The sequence below is a fragment of the Anopheles ziemanni genome, chromosome 3, assembly GCF_943734765.1.
Source record: "Anopheles ziemanni chromosome 3, idAnoZiCoDA_A2_x.2, whole genome shotgun sequence".
NCBI classification, from domain to species: Eukaryota; Metazoa; Arthropoda; class Insecta; order Diptera; family Culicidae; genus Anopheles; species Anopheles ziemanni.
Window position 1 is genome coordinate 56,542,057 of NC_080706.1, and position 27,113 is coordinate 56,569,169.

Consider the following 27,113-nt stretch of genomic DNA (forward strand, 5'->3'; position numbering starts at 1 on the left):
CGTGTTAAAGCTTTTTTTTGCATTCACATTGTGTCGTTTTCATCCATTGCAGTGTTTGATGCTTCAAGATATCTCTTTGCTTGTAATTGAACACACCCCTGCCTGCAGGATAATAGATTGTTTTTTTATTTCAATAGCTTTCAGGAAAATCTTTCACTTTTTGTGTCTACAAATGGCTGAGTTAGTAGAAAAATATTATTGAAATTTGAATGCTAAATATTTCACTCCTATTTCAAAAGGTATTTTTAGCAAACCAACTAATATACTGAACTTTTGTAAGTTTTTTCGCAATTGCTGTGCAGTAGAGAAAATGTGATTTTATTTTCTATCTGCTCCTAAACTAGAGAGTGCAGTTTGGAGAGTAGAGGTAGAGAACTGCAAGATAAAAGAAAAAGGTCCACTTGTTGGAGAAAAATAATTCGTGGGAAGGAGCGAATGGGTGGGTTATTCTAGGTCTAGAGTAGCTACGATATGACTAAGATTTACAGGAACGTTGGGATGGGTTTCTACTGGCTTGGTAGTGATTAAATCGTTATGCAAGAATCGTTCAAATAGGCTTGTAAAATTGGGTCAATTGTGGTAGAATAACGTGGTTAATTTAGGGGTGTAATGAAATTATTTGGCAGCCATTACACTATCCATAGTATTCATGGCGTCTTATTTTTATGAGCTCGTCGCTTCTTAAAGCCACCCATTTGTTTCAGCAGCTGCGAGTTTTCGTCGTCGTTATCCGATCCGTTCCGATGCTCCCATAATCGTAGCTTTCGAGGAATATACAGTAATCCAACCAATGTGATTGCTGTCGATATGAAACAATAAAAACGCATAGATTATGTAAAAAAAAATTTAAAAAAATGTTTCAAGAAAAAAAGAAAAAGAAAGTGGTATGCTAACAGTTCAATGCATACTTACAGTTTAAAATACATGGAAATATAACGTAAAAGTTTAGCGTCGTTGAACGGAAGTACAAGGCCTCTGTTATATAGAGCATCATCGTGATTGCTAAGGAGCAGCCACCCATACTGACGACGCTGTAGATGAAAAGCAAAAAAAAAATGTTAAACGAGAGGAACCCAGGTGCATTTTACTATTCGTATTTACAAGTTGACCAAATAATGTAGAACACAACCGAAAAATGTTTAATAGTTAAATTTCTTATAATGAATTGGAAAAGTTGTAAATATACTGGGAATCAGATGTATAGTTTTTAGCAGTACATATAGGAATAAAATAGGAATAAATAGATTGGAAGTACTGTAGGTGTGTAGTAGATTAGATTGCTCCAAAATTGCTTCTAATATAATCGTATGATATCGAATTCGTTGATTAAAGTGTAGTTCAAATAAATACATCATATATTTGAAAATTATGTACTTACGGTTTATAGTGTATGTACAGCGTGCAGTGAACTAAAGCTACCGCCTTTAGTATGCAATAAATTCCCAGTATCCTAGAAATTGTATAATCTCCTGCAGTGCCATGTAAATACACCGGATCCAATGTGTAGTAGAATAGAAAAGTAGCACAATAGAAAACAAGAACGATGGAAATCAGATAAATAGAAATCAAGTCCATTATTTTATCCTAAAATAGACTTTAAACCTTTGATCCTTGAACCTTTGGTCTATGTGGTTAGTTGTATCAGAATGTAAACCAAAATGTTATTAGAAAGTTGTACTGACCTTCAATGAACTGAGTTTCTGAGTGATCACCTAAAAAACTGCGGCGTTCGATGTAACACCGAAAGGCTGTACCTAAGTCCATGAAGGCGACGAAGGCAATCCATCCTCGAAAGGCGTACAATAATTTGCGTTCCATGGCGGTTAAGATTTATTCCGGTACACAGTCGTTAGTCTTGCAGCATGGGCTTTTTTCGAATCTCTGTGGATTTCAATGTGCGTTCACCAACCATTCGTTGGTAAGCTCTATAATCATGCTAAATATTACAAATCTCTTCTCTGCTGTCGAGTTTTCCTTTTTCTAGTATCAGTTTACGTTTGGTAGTTGGTAGAGTGGTCACGATTTTTCACGATACTCCTGTGCTAGTTTATTTTTTCTTTATTTTGGTCTGAAATTAAAAATGAAAAGAGTGTTTCATTTTGCGGTTTTATTTGAATAAGCAATTTCGATCGATATTGGTTTTCATCATTGGGCCTCAAATTTAACCAACTACAATGATTGCACTCTTTGAAAGTTTGCTTCGTTAGATAATATCGATCTGGCGCTCTAGAAGAGCAGGATACGGACGCAAAATCTTAACTGCTTTGTTGTACCTCGAGATAAACTGAATCTTACATCATTAATTCGAAAATTCCTACTTCATGATGATGCTCCTTCTTCGCGTTACGCTCGTTCTTGGCAAGATAAAAAAGTTCTGGTTACCGATGCTAGAACTCATGGTTCAAACATAAATCAACTTCGACAACTAATGTAACTATGATTTTCTTAACGATACAAATGAAACACTTACATCTCTTTTCCTATGGGTTTTCTATGTTTTTTTTTAAATTATTCCAGCAACCAAAAAAGTGGTTTGGTTTTTAAATTTCCAAATTGTTTAAATCGAACTTTACGTGCTCCCAGAGTTATCTATAGACAAGCAAGAAAACAATACACAAGACTGTGTTAAAAAATGTGCTACGTGACCAAGTAGTGAAAAAAGGGAAGGTACAGAAATCTTACGACAACGAGGTTTATGGTAACGGTGTGCCCCATATTGCGGCTTGTGTAGATAACACCTCTTCATATCACTCTGCCAATTTATTTGCATACCGCTTTTTCGTTGAAACATAATGCACTATTGAACACGAGCCCTTTCCTCAAACACTAATAAAGTTCTAACACTTAAAGTTGCTGGACATGTCATCACGATCTTCCCTACATGAACAATTTGTGCCGCACTCGACGATTGCCAACAGAACGCTTAGGACGTTTAGGAACGCTATAGAATGGCAATGTATGCAGCATGCTATTTGTAGAATGGAAGATATTTCGAACGAAATTGTGCTGTTCACGGGGTTCCAATTAAGCGCGAATCAATAGTATAATTAGTGATCACAAGGCCTAATGACAATTTACACTGCTAGCGGTGTGGTTTTTGAAACAGAAAGGTTTCTGGCACCAATCTTGCAAAATATGTCGGCGGCTTAAATATTTCAAGACCATCATAGATAGATTTAATCAAGCAAGCACTTTCGTAAAAACCAGTAGTCTCACGAATTTCAAACCATGCATTGACTTGACGATGATTTTAAACCAAAACATGTTTCTACCCCCAAAAGAAACAAACACACAAATGCTTGCAAATCACAAATATCCAAATATGTTTAGAAACTATTGCAGAATCAATATTGCGATATTGCCAGTACACCTGATGATTTAGAATATTATCTGTTGTTGGTCGATATTTGTTCTATGCTTCGAAATTTGTTCTTTATTTTTGTAATATTCGTTCTAATAGACATACCTTATCTTCTTTGTATAATCAAAATATGAGACTTGATGATGAAATGATGATGGTAAAAATAAATAAAATTACTCGCGAGTTTAACATAAAATATGATTATGCCAAACTAGACTTTTCCCCTACAATAACGCAAATGCTATTTATTTTAATTTGCATAGAAAATATAGCGTTGGTTCCAGACATGCAACATTGCCGCAACCACACATTTTATCTCATTGTTTAACTCGGTGGTAAATTTGACTTCTAAGCGTGCTTGTACAATAATTGCTTATATATATAGTTATATATATAATTATTATATATATATAATTTAACCCCGTCGAATTCCCCGTAATCTCAAATTTTAAGGCTTTGTTTGTTTATGAAACGGCCTTTCCAAGATACCTTTATACTCATGAAGTTATGCATTCCCGAAGCTGCTTTATCATAAAAATATGAATATTTTTCTGTGCTAAATATTTTCATTTTTTAAGTTTTTTTTTTTTTTATGTGGCACGACATCCCCAAGTGGGACAAGGCCTCTCTCCGAAGAGAGTTTGTGTGATCGAAAGACGGTATATTATAGATCGGTGGTCAGCCGTTCGTAATACCGGAGGATGCCAGACTCGAGATTCGATCCCACACCTGTGGTGTGGTGTTTCTTCGCGCTACCGCTGCGCCATGGGCACTCCCTTTTTTAAGTTTACTTCAAATAATTTTTTCTAGACATCTAGCTAACAAAGCAAAGCGATGGGAAAGTGGAGGAAAAAATATATGTTCATTTGAAAGAGTATAAGTGTGTTGACCGACCGTAGTATGTACAATTTCATACTAAATACACTTCATCACTGATCTATTGAACATGTACATCATGTTTATGATACACATGTGCGATTGATATGCTTATAACCATTCCTATTGCCAACAGATTTGTCAATAAACTTGTTATCATTTAGCAGATAAACCAAAAATCTTCGTCAGAGTAGCAATAAAATTTATTATTTCGCAATTATTTGCAATCTTTAAGGGCTAAAACGAGTAAAATGAAAGGTGACTGCAATAACCACTCTTCGCCTTTCTATTAAATTTCCAACCTCGGTGGCTCTTACGCTAGCGCTTACGATAAAATTCCCACGCTTTAAAGGCCGATAAATCACAGGAAATTCGCGTTGCATGTAGAGGAAGTGATTCATTACGTGCGACAGTCTGCTCCTACTTCACAAAGTTTCCACCCAGACGTTGGCCGGAAAATACCGGCATGGAAACGGTTACTGCAGCTATGTCGCACCACGTTGGCCATGTGTTTTGACTATGCCGGAGGTTTGCCCTTTAGGAAGCCATTGACCAGTAGAGTGCACCTTGGAAGCATTATACCGTCCATTTTCCATTGTGCATATGCAAATGTGCATAGTGAAACGCCGCCTTTGGCAGAGTTCCTTACGAAGGCTTTTGCATGCAAGAAACATTTTGTGGTAGTCTGATGAGCGAGAACAGCATGTCCGTTTTCTACTGGTACAAGGAAACGGAACCACTTTGTACGTTCACACCTACCCAGTGAACCACAATAAGAGGGCCACATGAACGACAAGAACGTTTCACTACAGACGAAAGGAAATTCTAATGCTTCCGCCGGAACGGGTGATGGAAATGATATGTTACGCAGAAAAATCAACAGTATTTTGTTTTAATGCTTTCGAATATGTCAATACGTCTAGATTTTGTCACAACTAGACAAGGGATAACGAAATCTAAATTGATAATAGAAAATTTATTTCCGCTTGACACCATGATGGTGCAATATGTTGCAATAAATACAACAAACAATGATTTCAACTTAAAATAGAAAGAAGGAAGAAAAGAAAAGAAGTATTTTCAAATCTTACTAATTTAATTGGCGTTACAACAGCTCCGCGTTCTTGGCCTAAAAAAGCCCTATCCGAAAACGCTCTAGGTAGTTCGCCCAATATGACCAGTTCGGGTATACAAGTATCGCGGCAGTTCAGCTTCTAGTTTCGGCAGCGCTACTGAAATTAGCATCCTAACATTATTTCAGTTTCAGGTCTTACTTATCTTATTTGTACAGTGAATAGTTGTACGAAAAAAAACCTAAATCAAGCAATTTCTCACATATTCCTGATGAAAGATGATATCGTGTTGTATTAAGCTGACTTAGCATCAACATTTTACTTGATAGTTTTTATGTAATATGTAGTACTTGTAGTAGGTTACTTATCTATAATGGTAATAACGTAGCAGCAAAGCTTATTTATTGGAGACATTCAGAAAGAGAGCCCCAGCAGTTTCCCTACATACTTCGATTTTTAGTGCTTCATATGTTTGTATGTACACTAACAAAACAAACCGTTTCCTAAAGCTGAGGTTCTAGCTTTGCTCTAAAAAAATCTATTTTCCCGCTTAATTATGTTTTCGTGCGTCTCTTGTGTGTAGAATGTTGGAGAGGTGGTGCTATAAAAAGTGAACGTCTGTTTTGCTCGGCAATAAGGTCTGCTTACCCATATGGGAAGTATAGAAAAACGTTCGATTCGGCTTCTGTGAAGCACCAGAGAAACAAAGACGAAGTCTTAACTAAAAATAACAAAAATATACAATTTCGGCTCGCGAGTATGTAGCACATTTGAACCGCAGACCGGCTGCGCCGGAAGAATCGTCAAATGTAGCCAGTTAAACCATACGGGCAACACGCTGCAAGCACATGTTGCGACCCTGGGAAAACGGGTACGGTTCAAACAATCGTTAACGCAATTCGCAAGTATTAGATCGGGGAAAGTTATGGTATTTTCAATTCGACTTCTAGTTTTTTTTTTACCAACCACTAAAAGCGGGTGTATCGGGTGAAATGCGCTCAATTTATTTATACTGTGCACAGATGCTTTACCTTCACCATCAAGGCACCCCAATTATAGGTAGGTCTCGATTGGGCCAGATGCTTATAAAGTTATTCCAAAAAAGTGCCGCTTTACCAACTGCACTAGTTTGAATCAGCAATAGGCTAAGCGGAGCAGATTTTGGTTCTTCTGTTATTTATCAATTCTCCTACACCTAGTACCTAGTGCTTATGGTACACGCAAAATTTTGAAATTATTTTATCTGATCACAAAGTACATATCAAATAGATTGTAATTAATAAATCAAAGAACTTTTTTATCGTTCTGTATGGTAATCTTTACTTGTGCTTGCTGAAGTCTGTGAAAAGTCCTTTTTTTTAGTTGGCCAGCCGATATACCAATACCAGCAGTTTTCACTTAACATTTGAAAAGCCACTTGATTTCATTAAAAAGCAAATGCCATGTTGAGAATACAGAATCGTATATATTACCTTTTTGCTTCGATGGAGAAGCTCTAGCGAAATTCTATTATGATGAGAGTGGCGGCAAAATTCACCAATTACTGAGGCACACACAGGTGACGGGATCACCACAAGACAAACTGTCGTCGCAAAGCCAGAACCGGGTGTCCGCAGGCGTTGTTAAGAATTTTAGAGACACAAGTGGCGAGTTGACAAGATGAGCAGAAAATCTGCCGAATTGTACAAGAGAGGACTGCGGAAAACTCATCCGAAAAGTCTCTCTCGCACATTGACGTTTTCCTTCGTCGCTCGTCCTTCTGTCGACCGAAGTTTTCTTTCCCCAACAACTGTTTGTCGACCGGTTGCCAGTTTTTTCCTTTCCCGTTTATCACCAACAATCGATGTAAAATGGAGGAAACCCCATAACGAAAATGTGCCTTAACCTTTGTAGTATTGTACACTCGTTTCACTTGTTTTCCATTAGCACGGACTACCCCAAACCATTGGTGAACCACAGCAAATTCATACTTTGCTGCTCTGTTACCTATTGATATCGTGACTACTGACAACGGTTAATGTTATAAGGTGCACAAAAACCAGAATTATGCACAACATGGGAACACGTTCTTAGTGAGCAATGAATCAATCGTTTCCTGTTTTCTGTCCACTGGCCGAGTGGGTGGGAGCACTAAAAAGAACACAACACTGGTCGCCCCGTTTCAGTTAAATCGGTCCGGACTGCGGTTTTCGACTGTCGTGGTCCTGTGGTACTGGCCGACGGAAAGCTGACTGGTTGGCTGTATAGTATCCATAGCCACCCACGACGAAGATGGGGCATCGTTGTGGCTCCATCGACGTTAGAAAGAAGAGCATAAAGAACGAATCCGCCTATCGTACTAAGAGAGCTAACACGGTATGTAGTATGTTGAGAGAATATTCTTCTTATTGAAAATTAGAAGTTACCAAGCAGCCGTCTTAGCAGGCATGGTTGATAAAGCATATCCGAAGAATTTAGAAATGTGGCATTGTGAGTAATCTTTACATTTAATAGGTTAAAGCAATATTTCAATTAAACACTTTTCAATTCAGTTGAAGCGATTTTTTAATACATATAGATACGTAAAAGTAACACATTTTGCAACAACATATCTCAAAATATATCGTGCTCATGTTGCGAATGCTCCGAAACGAAAACTAAAATGTGTTTGGTTGCCACAGCAAATAAGAGAAAAATCGAAACATGATTCGAAGAGCATAGAGATAGAGGATGGCATATAATGTCTAAGTTCTCATACCCATACAGGCAGTAGGAACAGCTGATTATGTTACATCAGTTGTCGACCGAACGAACCAAAGCCGCACCAACATGATGCGCTTGCGCACATGGTGGCCCATTAATTCTACAGCGTATTTCTTTGCTTTTTGATTCAAACAAATAGGACTTTCATGTTCTAACCGTGATTTAGCAAACATCTAGAATTTGCGTAGCCTGTTCATGTTATCCATAATCTTAAATGACAAATAGAATAATAGAAAGAAACAAAACCTTTTTGGATAATCAAGAAGAATGCAGAATTGTACAAGCCCAATTTAAAATGCTATACAAAGTGGGAATCTCATCTGTTAAATAACATCTAGTTCGAGTAGAACTCTTCTTTAGTATTAGACAATGAATATAAAATATGTAATAACAAGTTTGAACGCTGTACGTATCGAGAAAACTATAGTAATTCCTTTAGGTGTGGCTTTAGTACCTGCAAAATGTAACACTAGCAACAGATAGTATTGTTCTTGATTGCGTTTGTCAATGTTCTGTTACAAATCTGTTACATTTCAGAATGGATATTTTGTTTCCTGGCAGACATACTGGGAATGTGATGTCTTTTTCAGGTTCACCTATTATCCACCAACCAGTACTTAATCTAGCAATAAGTGAGATATACTTAAAAAAAAGTTTCAATAAATTTTACAATGCACAATCGTTACTTACATTAATATTTTTATTCTTTTTAAGCTTTCTTGTCTCTTATAATTCGTCTTCTACAAGTCACATATTAAGTTTGAGCGTTTTCGGTTTGTCGGTACTCCGTGTATGTGATAAATCCATCGCGATCCTTGTCCATCATGTCCATTATTGGATCGACTAGAGATATTAAAGTTTCATCAGAGTACGGTTGTGTCTCGGTGGGGTGATCTCCCGTGTCTTCCGCGGGTTTGTCACCTCCGTGTTGGTTCTCGTCGTCTGCAATCGGCAAATAAATACACAGTCCCAATATTTCAAACAACATGTTACAATTGTTACAATTCTCCTACTAACGGACGACATTGCTGTACCCTTACCAGTAAATAAAATGTAACAAAAACACCCCTCGCACCTTTATTGCGTTTTATTAGTATATATTACATAAAGATAGAGAAAATGCAAATGAAAAGATAATCCCAACTAAAACAAATAATAGGTTAGAAAAATCCAGTGAACCATACAACCATATATCATGCAAATTTAACGACTTGACGACAGCACGTATTCGGGCCAGTCGACAACGCCGTCATTGTTTCGATCCATATTTTTCATAACAGCATCAACAATGCCCGATAATTGTTCGTCAGTGTACGCAACCGGCTCGTGATGATGTTCGCCATCGCCGCTGTCTTTCTCTGGACGGAAAAATTTTGTTACAGTTAGAATTTCGAAAATTACCACACATAAGTTACCGAAGATTGTTTTCAATTCACAAAGGCAAAAAGCAGAAATTAAAATTCCCACCACCCTTATACTAAGGAGAAAAAAATTGACAAAGTACTGACATGATGTCGGACTCGGGCAAATTATCCACCGATTCGTTAGATCTATCGCCCGTCTGGAAAATCATCTCGCCTATTCTCCTCAACACCAGACAATCGGTACTCGGCATAGTCAACGAAACCATCATTGTTAATATCCATCATTCGTAGAACCGAATCGACGATATCTTGCAACTGATCATCCGTATATTCAGGTGTCGGTGGAGCCGTTTCTCCCTCATGCTTATCGTCTGCAAACGCAGATAAGTCGCATGCAATGTTAATTCGAATAAAATGAAATGGTGACAGTTTAGCAAAATGTGCTTTCGGACATAGACTCCAAACTACATGAAATATGTGGGATGGGCACGGAACCCTCTCTACATAGTCGTGAAGCACGTGTGGTAAGTACGTCTGTATCGGTTGTCTTCTATTTATCTTCATTTGAACAAAATACACTAAAAAAAACAAACACATACATCATAAGCCCCAAATAACATAAAATTTCTTTTGTGCGGTTTGCAATGATTCTTGCCATCAGAAGCATCATGGAATGTTCATGTTAACGGATAAAGTTCGACTTTGATCAAAGATAGTTGTTTTCTAATAAATTTTGTTTGTGCAAGGTACATTTCTACTGTAATAGTGTTTAATAAAATGAGATGACTGAATTGTCTCGTACGTCTTTAAAACGTTTAAACGTCTGGTTCTGGTTTGTGGAATGTGTCAGCTCGAACATGTTGACATTGATCGCGGGAATCGGGAATAATACTTGTCCCTTTTCGTTCGTTTTAGCTGCGCTTTAAAAGCTCGCTTATTTCGTATCAGTCTGTTAAGGGTCAAGTTATGCACGCCTAAAATCGTGAATTCTCTAAGGGTGAGGTTGCTGTTCTTGTTGCTGTTGCTGGTCTTGATGTTGCTGCTGGGCTGCTTTGTGCTGGGCGCGCACAAACTCTGGGTAATCGATGAAACCATCCTGGTTATGATCGTCCGAGTTGAGGATGGGATCGATTAGGGCGGACAGTTCGTCGTTGGAGAATATTTTTTCTTCGTGTTGAGCTTGGCCACTGTTTTCTTGCGCCTTTCCTTGTTCTGCTCGCGTGTGCCAAGGTTCGTTCCAAGGATAAAAAGCGAGGATGAAGGATGATAGGAAAAATGGTTTCGATTTAGAATACAACCAAACCAGCAGACACACGAAACGCAATGATCTTTTGTCTTGGCAACGCGATTGTTTCTTGTTGTGTTGTTGTTGGCGCATGGGGACCGACATTGCTGTTTCAACCAAGTAGTCCAGTGTCATTTCGAAGCAGAGGAAAGGCACGTAAAAGCTGACAAATGTGTTTGCATAAATATCACGTAAACGAACCCGTTGTTCCAAACAGTCTTGGCCAGGCTATATCCAACCTCAATGGAAAGTGAAAACACACAATCATCCGGTCTCTCGAGGAGTTTTAGTAAGAAATGAGTTAGCTTAACCGAGGGAAAATCTCCTTAGACAATACACGACAACCAAATTTTACACTACCTCCTCCAATGAAATGCCACTGTACACATTTACGTTTTTTGCAATAGAATCGAATTATTTGGTAAGGCATGTAGCAGTCGTGATGCGAACAAACACAAACAGAAACACGAATTAACAGTTAGGAAGCAAGCAAGTGCATATTTGCGATGAATACTTACCGTGCCAATGAATGAGTGATTTAATTAGCTCACATCCATCCAGCTTGTTGTTGTTGTCAGAGTCGTGCATTTTGAAATAATGAAACTGCAACTCCTGTTCGCTCATTTTGCTCGTATCGATTGGAACATCCATATGTTCCGCAATGTGTCTAAAAAAGAAAAGTAAAGTATAACAGATGTTTTAAATACAAAAAAACGGGGTGAATAATGAAAATCCCTAACTGTTTCTCCTGCTGAAGGTTTCCCGTATGTAGCACTTGCTGACCATGGTCGCCATGTGGCTGTTGGAACTGCTGTTGTTGGTGTTGTTGCTGTTGTTGTTGTTGCTGCTGTTGTTGCTGGTACTGAGGTTGTCCCTGGTGGTGTTGTTGCTGCTGCTGGGGCGGTTGCTGTTGATATTGCGGCTGCTGGTGCTGCGGAGCTTGCTGATACTGTGGTGGTGGCGGTTGGTACTGCTGCTGGTGCTGTTGCTGTTGTTGTTGCTGCTGTTGTTATAAAGATGGAAAAATAGTCTCATTGCACAGTTGGATGTATATACATATGGTCGTTGGAAAAGCTTACATAATGAGTTGGATTAACACCAGGTGCTACACGTTGACAAATAGCCAACGTTACCAACTGCACCAGTATCCCCAAGGTTATCGCCAAGCCTTTTTTCATTATGTGGCACTGTGTGGCGGTAAAACTTTCACTTTTACTGCTAATCTTCGTGTGCGGTTGAAATGGGGTACACCTATTAGCAATAGATCTGATCGCAACAAATCGCCGAAAATACTGGAAAGCAGCTCATGTGCCTTCAGGCACTGTGTACTTAAGATAAAACACCTTTTCTAATTTCCACACGTATTTACGGCCGCTGCCGGCGATTGATGGAATGACGGAATTGAAAACATCCACGTATGTTTTCTGCTGCGAAGAAATGTGTGGTGGCGCTATTTGACACAAACGCAAAACTGGCATCAACAACATTCAAAAACCTTGGTCACAGCTTGAAATAATGACTGAAATAGCTAATTTGTTAATAACTTTTTAGTGGCTTGGCCAATTTTCGCACCAGACCCCTCAAATGAAAGGTCTTTTGAAGGCGAATAACTTGATACAACAAAGACTCTACCTCGATTTTTAGTTTATGAAATAAACATTTGAATGGGATGTAGGTACAGATACCTTGGTTGGTAATTCCTGCTAAAATGACAAATTTGTTAATAACTTGATGATCGCTTAACCGATTGGTACATGTGACCCCTCAAATGAAAGGTCTGTTGCAGACCAACAACTTTGTGCAAGTAAAGACTTATCCATCGTTTCCAGTTTTGGAGAAATTAATACTGCGTTGCCAATTTCGACAATGGCCCGGTCGACCGATAGTCGAAAAAACATTCTCTCTTCGAAAGAGAGATTTTGCGACTTTGCGAGAGAATTTTCAATTGAGAATTGGCGCATAGTGGTGGGTAGTTTCCTCGGAACTGAAATGAAACAGCTCCCCCTGGGAGCGGATAGCGATAGCGATCCAGATGGTTCTGGGGACCATTCAAAAGCTCGATTTAGCCTATGGATCAACTCAATCATTGATTGTACAATTGTTAAAGTAACAAATAATATGAAAAATCGGTAAATTTGGTAGGCACGCATGATATGATGGATTGGGACTCGGATTCGAAGATCCGGATCTCAGAACTCCCTGTAGGGATTCAGTTTCTCCATCACTAGTAACAATAACGCCAGTAACGCCACCACGCGTTACCAACGTAACCAAATATTCTCGTGTCGCGTACGCAGCCAAAACAATCATTTTTATGATCGTTTTCATGATCAACACTTTAATCCGCTCAGATACGATCATCAACAAGTTTAAAGCCTATAGATCGCCTAAGCTAAAATTCCCCTATGGTACGAACATCAACTAAACTGGAAGAAATGGTGATGAAAACTGGAAGACTCACAAATCATGCCAACCATGTAAACCACGTGTATGTTGGTGATTAAGTGATATAAATAAAATTAAATAGACAATATGGACAGTTCTTTCATTGATTTGCAAATTCGACACGCAAATTTGCTAAATTGCTGGAAGAAACGTTTTGCTGGAGGTATAAACGATAATTTCTACATTATGTATTGTTGTTTTTGGTTTTGAGTAAAATGGCTGACAACAAGTTTTTTAAGGTAATGCTATGATAGTTTCAAATCTTCAAATGGTATGAGAAACTACAAAGGATGACTTTGAATTTCAAACATAGTAGTGGTATCAAATTCAAAGTTTTCATTATACCTTATTTATAAGATGAAAAATGTGCGTTTTTTTTCCAGCGGACTGCCGTTAGTACGTTCGGATACCTACATACAAAAATCTTAAATGTTTACACAGCTTGTATGCTAGCCGAGTCTAGATGGGTTATCGGCACGATAAAGTTGGTTTTAAAAGGTCTAGCGACGTGGGGCTGCAGCAGTTCCATATCGACAACGCTTTACACTGATTTAGCAAAATGAAGTTGTCTGTAGTTATTGCGTTTGTACTGATTATTGCCAGCATATCGACGGCGCAGGATACAGGAGTAGTACCTCAAACCAAGTGTTCGCTACACACAGCGAATGTGATATCGTCAATCCAATGTAAAGAGTACTGTGTCATCAATGGCAAGGCTGGCGGATACTGTAACGTGGAAGGACTGTGCACCTGCCGAGCGGAAAACACTCACTTTTTGATTCGAACGATTGTTGATTTGCTGAATAAAAAATCTAAGTAACTGTTTGTCGTTCCTCTTTGATATCGTTATTTTTCATTTAATTGCAATATATTCCCAATTCCACCAGAATCAGCTGATAAATCCGCCTAATGGGACAACATGACTTTGTCAAAGACAGTTTGAATGCATTGCACCCAGCACCGAGAAAATTGAAATGCTTATCAGTTTCGCTTCGTGTGCTTCTTTTTTATTGCCTATGGTAGTCACAGTCGGTCATTGAAATTCATTCAACTACCGTAGATCATATTACAGGCCTGATGACACCCGCCTGTGGTTGGTCCGCAATTTGCTTTGATAACCGGACAACACCGGAATCGGTTGCAACTGTTGCTAAACGAAACTGTTGACTTTGTTGCGCTGTCGTTATCGGTGTCGTTACTGAATTAAGATGTCAAAAGATGAAGTCGGAACAGCGAGGATGCGTCGGGGTTCTCGCCAGGTTGTGAATCAAAATGACGGCAAGTGATTGAAATACTTTAAAACAGAGTTGGCTCTAACGTTGTTGTATGTTACTGTTTTTCATCCATCCAACATTCACAAACAGAGCGGATTCTTAGTAACGATTACCGCGAATCTGTTCCGGCAGCCGCGGGGCGATGGCTTCGACAGCGGGCCAGGACGGTGTGCAGCTACTCGATGGTGAAGCGACGCATCCCAGTGCTTCTGTGGTTACCTAACTATCAGTGGTCTTTCTTACCGTTCGATATAATCGCCGGGATCACCGTCACCTTGACCGCAATACCGCAAAGTATCGCCTATGGTATTCTTTCCAACCTGGGCCCACAATATGGTATCTATTCGAATGTAATGGGATGTCTCGCGTATGCAGTATTTGGAAGTGTAAAAGACGTCACCATTGCTCCAACATCGCTTACCGCTATCATGGTGCAAGTCATAGTCCAAGAATTACACTATGGCACTGCTTTATTAACATTCCTTGCTGCCTTGATCACTATCTCGTTCGGCTTACTGAATCTAGGCATTCTCGTACGATTTATCTCGATTCCTGTGATAATGGGCTTCACAACAGCAGCCTGCTTCACTATTGGCAGCGCACAAGTACGGTCTCTGTTGGGAATCAAAACGCAGGGCAAACGCGCCGATTTCGTCACATCATGGAACAATGTTTTCACCCATCTTAATGAGGTTCGGTTACCCGATGCCTTGCTTGGCTGCTGTTCAATTGTTCTACTCGTTGTAATGAAGGTAAGTGCTATTCAATGGTGTACACAACATTATTAATTTAATTCTGTCTAATGGTTTATTCTAGCTATCGAAAGACTTGGGTGAAGGTAGATCGCGAACTTTCTTCAAATATTTTGCCTTATTGCGCAATGCACTAATCGTGGTTATAGGAGTAACTTTGGCGTACTGCCTGACTACAGATATTGATAACCCTACGTTTCTTCTCACGGGACACGTCCAAGCAGGGCTTCCCGCATTTCAAGTACCGCCCTTTTCATATACAAACGACAATGGTACCGTGTATGGATTTGGCGATATGTTGGCGGTAATGCGCACATCTATCATAACGATCCCCTTGGTGACCACTCTGGAAATCGTATCCGTGGGAAAAGCATTTTCCAAGGGAAAAAGTATTGATGCGACTCAAGAAATGTTTGCCTTGGGCATGTCGAATTTACTTGTGTCCTTCTGTTCACCGTTACCCGTTGCCGGATCGTTCACTAGATCGGCCCTCAATAATAGCAGCGGTGTCCGTACGACTCTAAGCTGTGCGATAACTGCAGTCATGTTAATGCTTTCACTAGCATTGCTAACCGACGTGCTATATTATATTCCGAAGGCAACACTGGCCGCGATCGTTATTTCGGCAATGGCGTATATGATTGACTGGGAAGAAATATGCAACATTTGGCGAACGAAAAAACTGGACATGGTACCGTTTTTGGTAACTGCGTTAGCATGCTTATTCTACGAACTGGACTACGGTATTCTGGTGGGCATCGGAATAAATTGCGGCTTCTTGCTGTATCTGATGTCCACCCCTCGGCTTACGGTAGAGCTTATGGAAATTTCAAATCTTCGTGTACTGCTTGTCAACATCGATCAATCACTAGCATTTTCCGCAGTCGACCGTTTACGTGGTTGGATTTTGAAGCAGATTGAACGGCACGACGGTGTGGAGCTCGTAGTTATCGATGGATTGAACGTGCACTTCATCGATATGACCGTGGCCAAAAGTTTTGTAGAGATGGAGCACGATTTGCAAATGCGTCAAGTTCGTCTATTACTGTGGCGATTTGAACCTGAAATTGCCTGCACATTACTTCGAATGCGAGAGGAATTGTTTTTTCCGATACTACGAACTGATTTAGGACTACAGGATGCTGTTTCCAGGTGGAAACATATTCACTATCTACAAACAGACGTTGTCCAATAATATTAATAAACGAATACGTTACATAAAATAAAGCTGGAACATAAAATAAAGTGCCAAAGAATATTGTTGAAAATTGTATATCATTTTACTTTTGACTACTGTTATATTTGCCTGCACATTTCGGCACTTTTTTGCTAGGAAATCCTTTCAACGAAATAGTTTTCAGAATCGTTCTAGTTTTCTTATATTGAAGTATGTATGTATATATATATATATATAGCTTACAACTTTATTTGACTATTATCCAGCTGATAGTTGCTAGAATATACGCTTGTACAGCACGTGATAAATGATTCTTAACGAAACATTCGAGCCAGTATTGCTGCTACTCATGATGTACCAGTATTTCGTGGTGTGGGAGTTGGGATACTTGCTCCTTAATGATACTATCATGATGTACGTGCTGTACTAAATGGTGTTGCGGTAAGTTTTCATGTTGATGCAAATTATCATGATGCTGTTCTTGTTGCGATTCTTGTTGTTGTTGCTGCTGCTGCTGCTGTTGTTGTTGAAGTATTTGCTGATGCTGTTGATGATGTATCTGTTGCTGTTGGTGTAGCTGTTGTTGTTGATGTTGTTGTTGTTGTTGTTGTTGTTGTTGTTGTGGTTGTTGCAGTTGCTGATCCTGCTGTTGCTGAAGATGGTGTAGTTGTGCTTGATTCTGCAATGAACTAAGGTTTAGATTGTGTGCATTATGGCTTGGCTGATGCCGGCGATAGTCTTGAAGGCGGGAAAATACGCGAGGGCAGAATTCACACTTTATCGTTTTTGGTTCTTCAGGTGGGAGACTGCGAGGCGTGGGGATAGGTGGTGCGATACGTTGCGGCTTTCGAATCTGCTGATGCTTCGCCATATGTCGCTTCCATTGTATATGCTGCGAAAAGCAATCGCTACAAATTTCGCACATATACGGCTTTTCACCCGTGTGCGTTCGTATGTGATATCGTAGATGATGGCTATATTTGAACGACTTGGGGCAGTATGGACACTGTCGATCGCGAACCTCTTCGTGGACCGCTTTCAGGTGCCTCGCCAGCGATCGCTTCTCGCGAAACTGTGCTAAGCACTTCATGCACTGGTAGGGGCGTTCTTCCGCGTGGTCACCTAAGTGTACCATCCAAGCCTCCCTATCGGGAAACAGCTTACTGCACACCATACAGCGATGTTCTTTGCTAACACCTCTAGCTTCACCTTCGCTTTTCACCAACAGTGCTGCAGTGGCCGGAATAGAGCTACTGTGAAACGCACCCATCAATTCGCCGATTCCATTTAAACTCGTTATAGCCTCTGCAATAATACTGCTCTCAGTTAGACAATCATCGTTCGTGTAATCATCACCCAGCGGTCCACACGACCCTCCACCAGGAGGCACAAAGTGTACACCGTCCTCCTCGGTCATTTCTACTTTCACCGTTATTTGTTCTAGTAAACCTCGCTTAGTTCTTATTATTTCATCGCAGTGTTTACTCCGTTGCTGAAATTGGTGGATTTCGTCTAGTATGGACAAGCAAGCAAAACAGAGCCCAGCCGGATAGTCGTCCCGTACGCTAATCTGTATACCAGCACAGTTTCTTATCTTTTCCGTCAGTTCCCGGATGAGGCTTCCATTCTGTGGGAACAGAGGATGTACGTTCGTTTCAGAGAAGCATAATCGGCAGTACGTTTCCGGATTATCGTTGGGTCTGTTGCAGGTTACAGATGCATCGCACATGAAAAATGAAAGATCAATCGTTAGTTTTGCACTACCCAATCAGTGTTCGCGATTCAATAGGTTTAAGAGGAGCGGGCGAACAGCACCATTCGTGAGTTTTCCTTACACATCTTCCCGAAGTTCTGATTCAGGACCACTTTTGGGTTGAGATGTCTGTTCCATGCTGTGCCAGATTCGAGATGTGGTTGTTTGTGATATTCTAATGTTTAATTATCACTATCAATCCACTGCCCCCCGCCGAAACCAGCGGCCGAAGGGTAATTTCTTTTACAACTCCTCGACCTCACACACTGCGGACGAAGTGATTTATTTACAAAAATTGTACTTTGGATTAGTGTTGACAATTTCTGAGCAACACTGACACCCAACTAGTGATGCGAGGTCGGAGCTGGATTGTATTGATTAATCCGATTCTTATGGGATTTTCGGTTCACGCCAATATGACAATTGAGAACTCGATTCGATTGGATGCATTCGATTAAAGTCCCGCTAGGCGATTTCGAGCAAATCGTCCTAAAAAAACGTCCTACGTGACACAAACATCGAGCAGTTTTGTATGGTGAGTAGGACGAAATAGAGCGATTGCTCGAAAAACGTCCTCCTTTTGTTTCATCCCTATACAAAAAAGCAGGAGTTTTGAGGACGATATTTCTAGCTGCCTAGCGGGTTACCAAGGCTACAATAGCAGGTTATGTCAAAAGATCTTGGACGACCTCAGCAAAAGTCTGATCTCTCTACGAACCTTGAACATTTAAAGAAAATATTAACAAAACGTTAGTTCGTAAAAGCTTTGCTCCTGGAGTGGAGCTAATAATGTTTGTAGAAAAGAATTGCATTCTTTTCGACATTTTGAGGAAAGTTTATACAAGTTTTTGTTTGTGATTGATACCATACATGTTACTTAATAAAAGAACTGTGTGTTTTGTGGAAATGTTGAAGTGGCGCAATTTTTTAAGGTAAAATCGAGATGAAACAATTTTCTACCGAAATTTTATTACAGTTAGGACAAATGTTGAATATCTGTATTTGATCACATTCATACGCTATTTACAAAGGATTCGTTAACAGCACCTTGCTTCCAGGTGTTGATCGCGTCTTCGGCACACTCGTCATTTCTGAAAAGTGGCATAAATTTGTGCTTTTTAAAGCGATACATGGCGTTACGAATATTTTTATCCCATCGCCAAAGCAGAACATGTCGTCCTTGTTGCCGCAGATCGCTGATAGTACTTGATAGATTCCTCACGACCGTACTATCCACAAATTTGACCCACTCACCATCAATGAGTATAATATGGGGTAGAGTACGTGTAACTAATTTTAGTATTTTCTCTCGGAAATACTCCGCCGATGAGAACGCAAGATCACTATCGGGACGAACAATCAACACTGTTGTATCGTTGACCTGCAATGAAAACAAAATTAAGTATAACTGAAATCATCATCCGACAGAGATTTTAACAATTTTGCTTACGTTCATAAGACGATGATTAATCCTAGGGCGTGATGCTAAGTACAATGGGAAGCACAGATTCACTGCTATACCGACCACTATTCCTATTTCGAGTCCTAAGAACAGGCAAGCCACAACGGTTACAAGAAAGGGAACGATGTCGATGCGCTTCGTACGCCACATTTCAGCAACGGCTCTATACTCTATGATAAACATCATCGCAGCAATTATTACCGCTGCCAAGGTGGTTTTAGGAATGTAGTAAAAGTAATCTGTTAATAGACCGAGGGCGAGTAGAACCAGAATACCAGTAAAAACCCCTCCGAACGGAGTTACGACACCGCTGCTACTATTGATCGCCGACCGAGCGAACGAAGCAGTTGTTGGTATGGAGGAAACGAACGAACCCGCTACATTGCAACATCCAAGAGAGAGCATTTCCTGCGTTGCATCTATCAACTTTCCACGTGAAAATGCTTTGCCGATTGATACAATTTCCAGTATTGAAATTAGCGGAATAGATATGACGGATGTTCCAAGTGTGCGAATCATATCTATAAAATCGTAATGTTTTTCCTCGATATCCGTTTGGAATGGTGGCAATTGAAATGATGGCAATCCAGAAGCCACTTTGCCGGTCAGTTTGAAAGGATATTTTTCCTTGGTGCTGCATATGTAGGCTATAACTCCACCGCTCAGAACAATGGTGGCATTCCGCAGCAGACATAGATATTTGGTAAAAGTTTTCCATCTTCCACTACCGCGGCCTTTAATGAGCTGTAAAGAATAGAAGCAATACACGACATTAAACAAAAACAAAAAAAAAACAAAAAAATAACGCGTGCAAAATACATAGTTTGAAGCAAGTCGATTTTAACCTACCGTCAACAAGATCAGTATCGAGAGTGATGTAAATCCCAGTAAGGAATCCCAGAGTCGTGTTTCTCCTATGTTTTCATACAAGTTGATCCACGTATCGACAAACTCAGATGATTTCCCGGAGGAGGAAATTCCCATTAGCGATTTCAACTGGCTGCTGATGATTGTTATTGCGGCAGCAGTAATAAAACCCGTAATCACCGGCATCGATATAAACTGTACTACGAATCCAAAATTAAGACACCCCAGTAGTAGCATAATGCAGCCAGACAAGAATGATGACAAAATGGCACCGGCTGGCCCAAGATCCTGCACTGGTTGTTGTACCATGAGTGCCATGACGGCCGTGGGGGCAACCGTGATTTCTTTAACCGATCCAAGAAACGCGTACACGAACGATCCCATGAAATTGGAATATAGGCCATACTGAGGTTCAAGATTGGCCACCGTGGCATATGCTATGCTCTGGGGGATAGATGTGAGACCTACTGTGATGCCGGCAATCAAATCCGATATAAAACTTTTAGGTCCATAACTGGGAGCCCACTGCAAGACGGGCAAGCGGCGATATAAGGTATCCTTCGTCCATATGCCTCTGAAACGACGCACTATGAGACTTCCTATATTAGGAAAGTCTTCCCGATGATCGAAGCTTTCTGAAAAGATAATGCGAGATATTCGACGATTAGATATCAGTATTGCACTTCTATGCACCGAACTTACCGCGTCGAGTAGAGCCGTTAAAAACACCATTTTCCATATCCATGCTGCTACACTTTGTGTGGATTCATTAGACTGGAAATCTGAAACTACTTTCGTTCTTTACAAAGACACCGAGAGGAATGAGCCGCGTTCGGTGATGTACAATCTTCTTCATCATTACAGGTGTCGCCCAATCATAAAGTCCAGCACCAATTGTTTGCCGTCAGGATTGAGGAAGGGGAAGTTAGGCCCGACACCGGTAAGAAAATTTGAAACAAAACGCATCATAAAGATAGAAGCTAATTACTGGGGCTGTCGAAGATGGTACGGTGACGCTGATGGTTAAGGCTGCCTTTTTTCCAGTTTTGGTACGCTATCATCATCCTCATGATAAGTACCGCCAGAGTAGCTGAGGTTAAACATTTATAGCTAAATGGGTCGGGTTAATAGCACCGATTAAACGGTGGGCTGCTGCCAAACTCGTGCCTTCACGCCTGTGATTGTTTGCAGTTTTCTAGGGGTACAATGAACGGCAGATTAGAAAGAACAGACCATGCCGCTAGTTTATGGATTCCGACGGATATCACTTGCAATGCTCGCACGCACTGAGAAGCTAACTATAAACCGAACGAACAAGCTTGCCAAATGCCTTCTGGTTAACACGGGTATGCTTTTGATGCAGCGATTGTGGTATCGATTCCATATTGCATATCACAGCTGTTTGTTGTGATGTACACAACGCTTCTCGAGCATAAAATGACAGCATATAACTGTCAAACGGAACATACGAGCTACGCGTTACTATCGCTGTCTCATGCGTTGATGACCGCGAAAACAAAGTCTATCCGGATCAAAAATAACACAAACAGCTGATCTCCAGTGGACTTCACATTTTCGTCTCACTCACCAACCGTTTGGCATTCATACGATGGCCGTGTGATTAGATTTGCTGTCGCTATGCAAACTATACTGTGATATCGCGGATGATAAGAAGACATGTTTTTCCGATTATAAGTACCACTCGTTCGTTGGACAGCGTACCATTTATCTCCGGTAACAGTGCAGGAACCGTTTCACCACTTTAAAGGACATTAAACGACACAAGTGCGTTAATTCGGCATTGGATGGTTGTCCCGGTATTGTGAACTAGTGTTTTTTCAGGGAGCTAAAGTTAGCAATACACCGGATGCAGCAACACGTGCAGCGTGGCAATGATTGAACTGAACGAAAAACCGTTACTGAAATCTGTTTCCATTGCTCCAGGTACGTGGCCTTCAGAGATGCGAAGTTAGTTTGGCGCTCGTGTACTGCCATTTATTTCCACGTTGGTTTTTAAATTCTCAGCGCACAGTTGTACGTGTCTTTTACTTCCTTGACATCGAACACGCCTGTTGCATGTTGCTAACTTGTTTCCGATAAAAGGTGTTATCAAATGACGGTGCCTTTAACGAAGGGTTGATACGACAAACTCCGCTATATCAACATGATTTTTAGGCGTTTAAATTTTTGGTGATTTGTTGTGCAGTTATGCTTGTTGAGGACTTATATCGACTATTGCTCAAGAGATTGCATTTAGTGAAACAGTGCATAATACTAATGATCCAGAAAGTGCATAGTTATAAATCAATCTAGAATTACATTCAATAAGTGTATAATATCGATTTTGACCTTTTAAGCGGCCACTCCTCTGAGAAAGCCAAGGGCCACTAAGAATTTCATTCCCATGGAAGGAAAAAAATACAAATGTTGTGTTTTCTGTTCTCATGAACAACGACTTGAAAGAATTTTATCAAGTAGGTTTAAAAAAAATTGACCAGCAGCAAAAAAATCCTTACCTGAAAATGAGCTTAGAACCAAAAATCATCAGATGGTCATGTTAATGATAACAACTGTTACTTGCGAATGTTATTGGATCCATTCATGATTGTTACGGCCAATTGTACAATCATATTATAATATAGTTAACTTAAGCAAGCTATCACTTCACATTACACATACAATCCAACATTGCATCTAACTGTTATTCTAACTGAGAGCTTAATGATAAGAGGCCATAATTAGACATGGTAACACTATTTTTGGCCATGGACGAATCCAGCTCTACGATAATATTTTATCACGAAGGATCGCGTCTGGGCAAATATTTGTGATCTCTTGGCGAACGCTGTTGTTTGCAAAGATATTGTTTTTCGCTTATCTGCGGTAGATTTATTTTTTAAATAGATTGCTGGAGTTTCTTAGGACCTTCGTATTTTATAAAGCCTTTGTATGCAACGATTCAAAAATAGACTCACCTTTCCGGGAGTGAAATGTTGATCAATATTGATTGAGTGCAATCTTCGGTACATCCGTTTGAGGTGATCTTAAACATTTAAGATAAACAACCGAACCGAACGAACTTTTTGGCGAACTGATCAAACTATCTACTTGTTTGCACGTCTGTTCCAACTCGACTGGTCGTGTATATGACCTGTTCCGTGAAGTAAGATCGGGCGAACGAATGCAACAAATTCATACCGGTTTACGGCTTTTCCAAACGTTGGGATTCCCAGTAGCACATGTTTGTGTTTCTTATGGAATAGATTCTAAGCTTAAAGTACTATGTATCATCAACTTGCTCACTTCTACCTTGCATGCGGAAGGTTTGTATTTACTGGACAATACCCAACTGACTCGTTACAGCAAAGAAACCGAATTATGGTTGGCTAAAATCAATACCTGATTAGCACACTGACACACTATCAACACAAAGAAACATCATTTCTGATGAACGGGGATGTTTGAGAGTAGTTTGAAAAGTACACAAGTAAAAAAACTATAACCACGAGCGATAGGAAGCTTTCTGATGTTTGTTTTCTAAAAATAAATTCCATACCGATTAGCGCTGTAAAGATTCACTGTACTGTAGAAGTAACTGTTTGTGTGTGTATGAATGATCGCAAACAGTTCGCTATCGATCGTAAGTCACATGCATAACCTCCCCTCAAGCAACGTGTGGATGAGCTTCCGGCAACGCCATTGATGTCGGCTAGTATAACATTGCATGATCAGCACATTCGACGCCCAGTCGATTGCGGTACGGTTTATCAGACAGTGTACAGACGAACCGACAGCTGTTCGGTAGCAGCTTTGTTTTGCAAATGATCGGCAAGTGGCACGTTTGTGTACCATAGTTCACACGATTGTTGGTTTCGGATAGCATGGTTTCAATTGTTACGTATAAACACGTGACTGAGTTTTTCAAATAACTTTGTCACGCTTCCGTTTTCTCACATTCATCACATATGGCAAAGTTGATCGTATAGTGTAGTACTTTTTTGCGCTAAAAAATTTGTTGATTTTATCCGCCGGGGATATTCAGCGTGACTGGAAAATTTTAAGGAATAGTGTGTACTCATAATATTGTTAAACGTAGATAAAATGTGAAGTTAACAAATGTCCTATTGACTGAAAATATTGACAAGCTAACACTCCGTAAATAGATTGAGATAGGCACTTGCAAGGCTGAAGCGTTAACATTGTAGCGATGGTTAGGTTTACTGAAAACGGCGTACAGCCGGAAGTGGGTACCATGACGATATCAGAGCTGATAGAACGAAAACAGAGGCAAATTAACGGTAGGTGCTGCAGCGCCCCGCACTTGTACGTGAGGTGCATCGTAATACCACTGGAGTTGCATGAACCAATGGGCTAAATTTTCACACGGTTCAATATTCGTCATTGACAATGGCATTGGCAATGGCTGAGTAATGTTTTGTTTCATAAAACTGAATATGTGCTGCAATTCGATTTCTTCTACCCAATTTAGGTGACCTTGAAGAAGAGGATGATTGCAGAGAAAAGTTCCCCTCGGTGGGACCAATGTTGGCGACAAAATTGGGTGGTTTTTGTAACAAAAAGCTACTACTGAAGCGGATGCCCATTCTCCATTGGCTGCCGACTTATGAGGCGAACTATCTGATCGAAGACATCGTGGCCGGATTATCGGTGGGACTTACCGTCATTCCTCAGGGAATAGCATTTGCGGTGATGGCCAATCTGGAGCCGCAGTATGGATTGTATTCTGCGTTCATGGGATGCTTTGTCTACTGCCTGTTTGGAAGCTGTAAGGATCTTACCATTGGACCGACGGCAATTATGGCACTGATGGTGCAGGTATACGTGGGTGGTCTCGGCGTGGATTTTGCTGTTTTGCTGACGTTTTTGGTGGGTTGTATTATTTTGATTCTCGGACTCCTCAATCTAGGTAAAGTACATAGCGATGCATTATGAAGGAGAAAATGATATATTAAAGATGTTTTACTCCACAGGATTTTTGGTGCAATTTATATCAATGCCAGTTACAGCTGGATTTACATCTGCCGCAGCAATCACAATTGCGAGTGGACAGGTTAAATCTTTGCTTGGATTACCAGGAAGATCAAACGAATTTATCGAATCATGGCTTAATGTCTATCGACATTTCGGCGAAACAAAACTGTGGGATGCACTTTTGGGTATTTCTACGATCATTATCCTTGTGTTACTTCGTAGCGTCCGTGGCAAATGGTCGATGGTTGGAAAGTATCTTGCGTTATCAAGAAATGCGATCGTCGTTATTGGAGGTGCTGCGCTGGCGTACTTTTTTGCAGCATCCGGGAGCAATCCATTCTCGTTGACAGGTAAGAACGTGAAACAGCATGGTTCTAGAATCAATTACTTATTTACTAATTTGCTTTAATTTCAGGAACCGTCACACCCGGACTTCCACCAGTGAAACTGCCACCGTTCAGCACGGTACTTAACAATCAAACGGTACCATTTCCGGAAATGTCCTCTAAGCTTGGCTCTTCGATCGTAGCACTACCGTTAATAGCAATCCTCGAGACGATCGCGATCGTAAAGGCATTCTCGAAAGGAAAATCAATCGATGCCACCCAGGAACTCATTGCTCTGGGTTTGTGTAACATTTTCAGTTCCTTTGTATCGTCCATGCCCATCACTGGATCCTTCACACGAACTGCTGTTAACAACAACAGTGGCGTTCGAACGCCGTTAGGTGGCGTAGCGACCGGAGTGCTCGTTTTAATGTCTCTAGGCTTGTTAACGGATACTTTCTATTTCATACCGAAGTCTGTACTGGCTGGTGTGATGATTGCCGCCATGTTCTTTATGGTGGAGTTTCACGCTGCTGCGGAAATTTGGCGCACCAAGAAGGTTGACATTATTCCGTTTGTAGTGACGATAAGTGCATGCCTGCTGCTTGGTCTAGAGTATGGTATGCTCATAGGCATTGGGTTAAATATTTGCTTTGTACTATACATGACGTCACGTCCGGGCATTGATCAGGCACTGTTCCGAACGGCTTGTGGCATTGAGGCCATGGTCGTGAAACCGGACCAAAGTCTTATCTATTCCTCCATCGAATACTTAAAGCATAAAATAGTGAAAATGACGGATAAGACTCAAGTGTCGGTTGTGATAATCGACGGCAGCAATGTAAGCTACGTTGATTCTACGGCCGCTAAAATCCTTGCCAGCACCGTTGATGAGCTGGTGCTCCGCAAGTGTTCAGTATTATTTTGGAACTGGAACAGATCGGTCAAGTGCACATTGTTGCGATTAAATAAACCTTTATTTTACCCTTTGTTTAAGTATGGTGGCTTGGAGCATTTAGGAAACGAAGTTTGCAAAGACGCTTTACCTTAATAGGGTTGGTTCGAATTCAACAGCACGGTGAGCAACGTTTATTGGGGTTTTGCATACATTCCGCATTGGGGGAGTAGCAACTAACGTGTAGTTTAAAAGTTTAGTTTAAATAAATCATATAATTTATTGTGTTAAAAATGTACTGTTTGAACATTGAAGTGTATATTCGCATAAGTCGATTGTGTTGACTTAAATCTTTTCCCATTATAACAATTCGCCGGTACTGACAAATCAAATATCGTACAAACTGGATTTGGTTTAAAACTATGACGGACCAGGAATCAATATTTTTGCATTCGATGACATATCAAGA

General features: G+C 40.3%; 4 protein-coding genes across 4 annotated transcripts; 1 reads left to right on the forward strand and 3 right to left on the reverse strand.

Annotated features, from left to right (window-relative positions):
• Positions 1 to 647: 647 nt before the first annotated feature.
• On the reverse strand, positions 648 to 1,818 carry LOC131288288 (uncharacterized). The gene is made up of 4 exons (XM_058317407.1): positions 1,683 to 1,818; positions 1,379 to 1,469; positions 913 to 1,031; positions 648 to 799 (listed from the first exon to the last, which is right to left on the reverse strand). Exons 1-4 carry the CDS (start codon positions 1,816 to 1,818, stop codon positions 648 to 650), a joined length of 498 nt encoding a protein of 165 aa, XP_058173390.1.
• Positions 1,819 to 10,309: 8,491 nt separating this feature from the next.
• Positions 10,310 to 18,359, reverse strand: LOC131285069 (putative mediator of RNA polymerase II transcription subunit 26). Its single transcript, XM_058313928.1, has 6 exons — positions 18,185 to 18,359; positions 16,738 to 18,049; positions 11,781 to 12,005; positions 11,442 to 11,704; positions 11,220 to 11,368; positions 10,310 to 10,628 (listed from the first exon to the last, which is right to left on the reverse strand). The coding sequence occupies exons 1-6, from the start codon at positions 18,238 to 18,240 to the stop codon at positions 10,408 to 10,410; spliced, it is 2,226 nt and encodes a 741-aa protein (XP_058169911.1). The 5' UTR covers positions 18,241 to 18,359; the 3' UTR covers positions 10,310 to 10,407.
• Positions 18,360 to 19,106: 747 nt separating this feature from the next.
• Positions 19,107 to 21,686, reverse strand: LOC131287648 (sodium-independent sulfate anion transporter-like). The gene is made up of 5 exons (XM_058316717.1): positions 21,665 to 21,686; positions 21,134 to 21,278; positions 20,414 to 21,066; positions 19,553 to 20,308; positions 19,107 to 19,483 (listed from the first exon to the last, which is right to left on the reverse strand). Exons 2-5 carry the CDS (start codon positions 21,174 to 21,176, stop codon positions 19,115 to 19,117), a joined length of 1,821 nt encoding a protein of 606 aa, XP_058172700.1. The 5' UTR covers positions 21,177 to 21,278; positions 21,665 to 21,686; the 3' UTR covers positions 19,107 to 19,114.
• Positions 21,687 to 24,683: 2,997 nt separating this feature from the next.
• Positions 24,684 to 26,800, forward strand: LOC131288240 (sodium-independent sulfate anion transporter-like). The gene is made up of 4 exons (XM_058317356.1): positions 24,684 to 24,729; positions 24,921 to 25,358; positions 25,423 to 25,773; positions 25,839 to 26,800. The coding sequence occupies exons 1-4, from the start codon at positions 24,684 to 24,686 to the stop codon at positions 26,798 to 26,800; spliced, it is 1,797 nt and encodes a 598-aa protein (XP_058173339.1).
• Positions 26,801 to 27,113: the final 313 nt, after the last annotated feature.